Raw genomic sequence first — 8,127 nt, forward strand, 5'->3', positions numbered from 1 at the left:
TCACGCAATGCTTCTAATTTTATGTTTTCTCTTCTTCGTTTAGACCATAGAGATAATGGATAGGATAATTTTTTTGGTGATGCATAATAAATAACAATATATATGTTTGAATTCACATACAACACATTGAACTCTATTTACGTTTTTTTCTTACAAGCACAGAGTGCTAATTATGAGCAAGTGGTATGAAATTGCAATGTTACAATGTTCGGAGAGTACATGTACTACTACAGCCATCTTGTTAGTTAGAACGTTTTTCGACTGAAACTTATTTAGTGTTGTTGCTAGTGTTGTCGTTGTTGTTTTTGAAACACAAACATTCTCATAGCAGTGGTCACAGTCTTTGTAAGCAGTGGCTAGATGGCGCTAATACCTCCTGTCAAAAAGCATTATAATGTTAACATATAGAATGGATTTTGATACTGGAAATTGTAAACAAAAAATTGATATATATGTTTTTCAGCACTATTACTGGTAAATAGTGGCTTAATTTCCGATTTGTTAGAATCCATTGGTAAAAAAAATTCAAATGTACACAAAAAAATAGAGAGAGAGTGGGGAAATTGGTTTTAGCAATAAGTTGGCTGGACGAAAAAGACATTTATATACTACTCATGTACCATTTTGATGCTTGCATTTTATATCGCTAAATATCTACACTTCAATATTTCAGCCAGTCCAGCACAATTGTCTATTGGAAATGTGTCACTCACGTTTCAATGAGCAGCAAACAAATCCTAAACCAATTTATCTTGTACTGATTCGACTTCTTTTTTCTTCTTCTATGCACAAAATGAATATATTTATAAATGGGCATTTTTTTTCTCGTCTGAATATGAATTATTCAACGTAATTTAAAAGTTTAAATTGAATAAACTAGTTAGTGTGTTTGAAAATTACTCATTTTTTTATTTCAAAAAAGTCATTAAATCTCTATCGATGGTGAAAAGGCTCTAAAGGACGTTTAGAGAAAAAGCAAACGATTTGGGTATTCTCTTTATTGGCTTCCCGCTTTAGATTGAAATAAAAAAAAAAACGAAATCATTTTTACGAATCGCATGCTATCACAACTTGATTTATGAATGGTTTGTTTCCTCTCTTGCAGTATGTCCATAGTAAGTAGGTGCTATACTTACGTAGAAAGTTTTGTTTTCCTTTTCTCCCACTCTTCTATGTGATAGCTAGCTGTGCTGCCATTTTATTTGAAATAGTATGAATTGGTTTGAATATTCATTTTTGTCTTGATGTTTGGCGACACATTTATTTTCACACATAGATTCATACATAGCAAGTATGGCGCATATTTTGCGTGTAGTTTGTGGCATTTTGAAAGTGGTTAATCGCATTTTTGGCTCCGACTATGTGTTTCGATCACATTTTCTTTGCGACTGAAGCCTTTTCCCATGAGTCATGACCACGTTCGTTCATCAATTTGCATGCGAATCTTTTGATGTTTTCATTTGACTGTAGCTGTGTGTATGTTTCTGTTATTATTATTGATTGAATATCGTCGTTGTGTTGGAAAATGCGATTCCACATCGTGTGCGATAATTTATGAGGTTTTTATTTTATGTATGTGTGAAAGAGCGAATAAATTTCCCTATAAAATCATAAATGACAAACAAAAACCGAGGCGAAAATGAAGTGCAATGATTTTTCGAGGGAAAATTGCGTTTTTGCGTTAAAAGCTTTCAACGTAAATAAAACTCTCATGTGCAGAGAGAAAAATGGAGCCAATATTCAATGGTTTCTTTTCGCTCGCATTAAAACTCCAAGTGAGACGGATGTTTTTTTTCTTTTCTCTCTCTCTCTCTCTCTCTCTCTCTCTCTCTCCCATTGCTGTTGCTGCTATTGAGAAAGAACCTAACTTATGCTAAGCATGCCATTTCTCGCAAAAATATTCGATGAATGTCAGCCAAATGTGTGTGCTCACTTGTGTAAACGAACCGAGCGTGCATACATACACTTTTCTTAATGTGAAATTGAATTTGGTGATGAATTTGATTAAAATGTCCAATTTGGTGGGTGCAAAATTCAAAGAGCTACTAGTTGATTGCAATTTGATTATATTATACCAGAGTGGGAAATATCTTTCCGTTGCCATCTTCAAATGAAATTATATCAGCTAGTGTGTGTGTTTTTTTCCTTCATTCTGCTGATGCTGATGTGAACGTTGCTAGATGTCGAACATTATCGAGTGTTTAACGTTCGAAAATTTCATGCTTTTAGACGAAATGCTGTTTTAGCACCATAAATTTAGTAAAAATCTCATTGATGGAAATGTGTTCACTCATAAAACCGTTTTTGCGACATTTTTGTTTCATTTTTTTTCCCTCTTTATCATTTTTTTTCATTTCCTTCTCTATTTTTTTTCTCTCTGTCTTGCTCTTTCACTTTTCACTGTATGTCTCCGTGGAATACGTTTGCCATGATGAAACAAATAAACAAACGAATAAAAAAAAAACATCAATAACTTGTGCCTGCAGCCATCGTTGAGTCTGGACAATGCGGTTGAGGTTTTCCTGTTGAAGAATGAAGGTGAATTTGTGAGCGTTGAACAGGGTAACCAGAAGCTAGGTAATAGTAGCATCAGCGTGGGTGAAAAAAAGAAACGACGTGAAGAAAATATGCGACAATTGCTTGACGTTACCAACACAATAACATCGGAAGAAATGCGAGAGTTCGAAATGAGGTAGGCCATTGTGCGGAGAGATGGTGTGTGTGTGTATAACCGCCGCATTTGCCCACAAATCTTCATACTATATTTTTTATACGCCCGGTTGTACCCTATCATCAATGGTGGACGATTTGTCGATGAACAAGACATTCATTTGACAATAATCGTTTTGTGTATGCCACATTTTTGTTTGATTCATTCAGTGTATTTTCGTTTTTTTTTCTATCCCGTAGTCCCTTGCTACCACTGATGTTTTACTTTTGTCTTGTTTCTCGTTGCGTTTTTTTCCCTCTTTTTCTTTCTTTCTTTCTTTCGATTTCGTATTTTTTAAGCAGATACGGTTCGCCGCATCATTGCCGTTCGCAATCGGTAAAAGCACCCGGTCGAGGTTCAGGTAGACCAAATCAGCTAAGTCTTCCGCAACAGCGCTCAAGGTAAAGGAAATCCACTTTATTCTCTTGTTTCTTCTTTTTTTATTTTGACGTTTCACCAAATGTTTGCCGCTTAGATAAAAAAAAAACAAATTCATCACGCATGCATGTTTCCAGGGTGCGTGTGCCTGTCGTTGTCTGTGCATCTGGTGGCTTCGAGCATTATGTATGAGCCACTACTAGTGTGATGAATGTGACTAAATTAAGTCTCATTTAAATTTTATTTAGAGATAGCCGAAGCTTGAGTTTCGTGCATAGAATTGCAACCCACTCCAATACAAGCACACACTTATACGCACACACTTAATTCAAATGTGGGCAATATTGTTTACATTTATTTCAAATGTCGGGTTTTACCATTTCAATGCTGATATAGTATGTCTTTTTTTGGATGGGTTGCCTCCGAAATACCGCCACAATGGATGTTATTTGGGAATTTGTCTAATTTCCTTCAAATTCGGTCATTCGCATTTGGATGGTAAGTTGGGAGTATGGGAAATGGCATTCGAATATTTATTATTTCGTTGAATACAAAGAACATCGATTCACCTATTCCATCAGCATATTCGATATTATAACAATATATGTATATCTATATATCTAAATGTAAATCGGCTTAGCAGCATGGAATCACACAAAAGAAAGGAAATATTGGAATGCATGAACACATGATTGAAAATGAGAACAGAACCAGCAAGAACAGGGAAAAAAAGCATTTTTCCATATTCGCAGAGCTGACATAGGCACCTACGGGGTGCCGGCACTTACTTGGGTGCGCACCTAGTACTATTTCAAAATACCTTTTTTCTCAATATTTTTGGATGTTTTGAAATTTGATTTTTTTTTATCATCTAAATATCATAGATTTATTTTTAAAAAATTACATCAATCTCAAAAATACTCAAAATTTATTTTTCGAATAGGACTAGGTGCGCACCCAATGTAGTAAGTGCCGGCACCTCGTAGATGCCCATGTCAGCTCTGCATATTCGGGAACATCAATAAAATGATCGAAGCCGAATAATAACGGCCAAGTGATGGGTATCGAATCGAATGTGGTTGAGCCGAATAATCAAAAATTGAAATGCTGATGTATTTAAATGTATAAGTACAACCCTGCCAGATGAAAATTTTTGCTCATGGAAAGAGATGCATTTTCGAAAGCTCAGCAATTGACAGGCTCTCCCAATATTGTGTCCGTGTTCAGTCGCAACATCTATTCGCTAATTGATTGGCAACTCCAAATGTTCAATGTTCAATGCTGGGTAACCAACGCCCTAATCCATATTCCTTTTCATATACGTTGATTTCAATGGCTTTTTTTTAAAAAAAAATGTCAGCTTTTACCGTGCGTATGTCTTTAAATTCACTCAATTTGTTCATATACTGGATAAAAAGTTGCCTGCGATGTCGAATGAGGGAAATCCGTTTCAAACGGATAATGCCATTGAATGTCAGTTTTTTTTTTCTTCAAATGTTAAAAGTGTACACCTTGTCAATTTGTCTATTTGTCTGCTCTTTCGACCTTTTTCTTCCTTCGCACTCCCTTTCTCACATTCATTCTCTCTCTATCTTGATTGAAGTCATGTTCAGCTACTACAAGATCTCATATCGATTTTCGCATTCAACTGTAACACAATTATTAAATAACAATAAAACGAAGAAAAAAACCAAATCAAGAAATGTACGTTCGGCGTGTGTATAATTCAACTTTGTTCCAGCATGTCAAATGCAGAGAGGTACTTTAATCTTTTCAAATGGAAAGTGAATATCGAGATCAGGCAAAACGCACGCTGGATTGTTACGAAGTGTATGGTTTTTTTTCATTTCCGAACAAAAAAAATTAATACCAAGAAATTCTCACCGATGTTTCATCTAATATACCAATACCGATTGCCTGCCCGACTGCTGCCTACCATTCAATTCATTCGCTTGAATTGACAAAATGCTATGTAATCTTCAGCATCGTATTTGCTTGTGTGCTTTAGCAGCAGGACGTTATCATATTGACTTTGAGCGTGCAGCGACAGTTGGTTACACGCTTTTTCTTCTTCTTCCTCTTCGTCGGCACTACCTACTAACTTATTTCCTTTGTGGCTCATCCATTGATGTGTATTTTTTTTCCATTTTGGCATATCAAAATGAAAACGATGTCGTTATCACAAATGTGTCACTTTAACGGGAACGACATTTACATAAATACACACACACACACACACACAATAACAATAAATTTCCGTTGCCGTGTGTTTTTTTTTCATTCTCACACCCTCTGTCTCTCTCTTCATATATATCGCTCTATCCGTTTGGTGAATTATTTTTTTTATTTGCTGACCATTCGGTTCGATTCATTTTTGGATTTGTCATCGTCGTCGCGGCCGGTGAGCCAACACAGCACAGCACCATGATCTTATCCGAGATATGTTAACGCATGCAACACATTATTGTACACTGGAAATGCTCATTTCAACTTTGCTTCTTTCTTTCGTTCCTTTTTTCATTCTCTACGAACAGAGTGGCTTCAATGCCAAATACTGGTGTCGAAGAGGAGTATTATCGATTGCGACATTTCTCGATTACTGGGAAAGGTGTCATCAATCGTGGTGACTCGTTGAAAAGCCGTCGCAGCCGCTCAAATACCAGTGTGGCTAGCTCAAATTCCAGGTAAATATTGTCCCCAGTTGAATCTTTTTCTATCTTTTTTATCACAATACGGTAATATGTATGTTGAAATTCAAAAAGAGTGACACAGCCAAATCCAAAAGGAAGAAAAAAAAACACAAACGTAACAAAACGGTACCGAACCGAAACCGGTCAAAATAGATGCAATCTTTTTGATAGGTCAGTCGTTTTTGGTTTTTTTTCTATTTCATGTGTGTCACTCTCTCTGTCTATATATTCAACTTACTATTCCAACAATTTGTTTGGTCATTCTTCTTCATTTTGTGTGCCATTCATTCGATGGGCGGAGGTTTTTTGAGGAAGGCATGTGGTGGCAGCATGTTATTTATTTTGGAATCTAGTCGAAAAGACAAATTGAAGCATTTTCGGTTGGTGTATTTGATGAAATTATTGTGTGAAAATATGTTGTTTTTGTATCATGATTCACACGTGTGCAGCACGGAACATTTGACGGCAACGAATCCGGGCAATTCGGCACGAACATCGGCTACATGTAGCTTAGCATCAAGCCGAGAAAGCAGTACCTCCAATCCAGGAGCAGGACCATACAGGTAAATATCAAAAAAATACACCAAAAAAACTCGAAATGAAATCCAAACACTTCAATTTCGTCATAATGATCATTATTATTTGAAACCAACACCAAAAATTGAATCGTTTATCTATCTCTCTGTAGGGTGTTAATGCTGGGAGACACGGCCGTTGGCAAAAGTTCGCTGGTCTCTCAATTCATGACTTCGGAGTACCTACACGCTTACGACACTAGCATTGGTGAGTTGTGACACCGTATTTGTTCATTGAACCGCGTGTGTTTGTGAATCAATCAAATTAGTCTCATTTATTTATCGTACTATTTTTGGGTTTCGTTTTCATTCTTTTGGGTTTTATCGAAACGCGCTTCTTCCATCGCCATACAAACAGCTTATATATAGTTGACAATTTCAGTGCATAATGATACAAATCATCAAATTGTTCATTCTCTTTCGCCATACGATTTTTTTTTCGTTTATTTTTGTCCCCTTCGGTTTCTTCCTTATTTGTACTCTGCTTTCTTTCCGTTTTATTATTTTTTTTTTTTCGTTTGATTTTGTTATTTGGTTTGGACATTTTTTCGACAAACATTTATTTTATCTGTTCTTTTCTTTTCCGATTCTGTTTCATTTCTTTGGGAAATGGAATGATTTTTATAATTCAGGTCAATGCCAGGTACAAATCACAATCGATCGCGATCCAAATGACGGTAAACAATACAAAACAATCATTCATTTGAAAATTATGCAACAAACAAGAGCAAAAACAATCAACCAAATACTGTATAATCGAACACTCCTGTACTGTACTGTACATGTTCACTTTTCATACTTCTTCTTTTTCGCTCATACGTGAATTCATAAAAATATCTCTCTCTCTCGCTTTCCTTCTCTTCATCTTAAATTATTCCATTCACATTCATTTCCGCCTATTTCCGTTTCAATATCAAAATATTATTTCCTGTTTAATCATCTTTTTCTCGAATTGACCCAAACTCTTCCTCGGAATGTGTGTATGTCTCGTTGTTCTATTTTTCTCTTCTTTTTTTCCTTTTTTCCAGTTGCGATTTCCTTCGCACGTTTTTCGATTTGAGTGGAGCTTGTTTTTCGTGCAAAAGTCATCATTGCATGCAATTTTCATCGAATTGATCGACGATATACACACATCAATAAATCGACCAATGGAGATTTCTTTCGTCATTCACTTGCCTTTTCCCAGTCAATATATTTGTGATTATCCATTCGAATATGCCCTGTTCACACGGTATAAAATAAAATGCACAATTCATGTTGCTTTGGCCTGATCTCTCCCTTTCGGTTGCTAACTTCAAAGCATTCCGTATTTTTGCAAACAACCTTCCACACTCAACTTCCGAGGACCGTTTTATATTCATTTAGTTACGCTTTCAATTCACGCCAACGCTATTGCTAATGCCAATGTCGTTTGTCGCCATCATCACTGCTACTGCTTCTGTATATATTCTTCCAATTGGTTTGCTTCTCAAAAATCACGTCAACGCTTTTTAAATGCTTTGTGTGTGTGTGTGTGTGAGGCATAAAAGGATTTGCAATGAGGAATTCCATTGGTTTCAGAAAAACAGTGGCCATGACTTGTACTTTTCGCCGTTTGCAAAAAGAAGCTGTGCCAATCATTACGAGAATTCAAGTACCATAAAAAGCATAGTAAATTTATGGAACCATATATGAGCATGGAATTTCGTTTGAATTGCATTTCATTTGATTTTTCGTTGCTTTCTCAATCTCTCTCTCTCTCTCTCTCTCTCTCTCTCTCTCTCTCTCTCTCTCT

General features: G+C 36.0%; 1 protein-coding gene across 1 annotated transcript in view; it reads left to right on the top strand.

Annotated features, from left to right (window-relative positions):
• The first annotated feature begins 2,489 nt into the window (after positions 1-2,489).
• LOC129577658 (GTP-binding protein REM 1) overlaps positions 2,490-8,127 on the top strand; it is a 10,437-nt gene continuing 4,799 nt past the window's right edge. Inside the window, exons 1-5 of the mRNA XM_055465079.1 lie at positions 2,490-2,692; positions 3,010-3,111; positions 5,623-5,772; positions 6,228-6,341; positions 6,467-6,561. Of these exons, the coding sequence (XP_055321054.1) occupies positions 2,628-2,692; positions 3,010-3,111; positions 5,623-5,772; positions 6,228-6,341; positions 6,467-6,561 (526 nt within the window). The 5' untranslated portion in view covers positions 2,490-2,627. The remainder of the gene's footprint in view (positions 2,693-3,009; positions 3,112-5,622; positions 5,773-6,227; positions 6,342-6,466; positions 6,562-8,127) is intronic.

Source organism: Sitodiplosis mosellana, unplaced genomic scaffold (assembly GCF_009176505.1).
Source record: "Sitodiplosis mosellana isolate CC-2019 unplaced genomic scaffold, AAFC_SMos_1.0 Smas_scaffold_6197, whole genome shotgun sequence".
Classification (NCBI taxonomy): domain Eukaryota; kingdom Metazoa; phylum Arthropoda; class Insecta; order Diptera; family Cecidomyiidae; genus Sitodiplosis; species Sitodiplosis mosellana.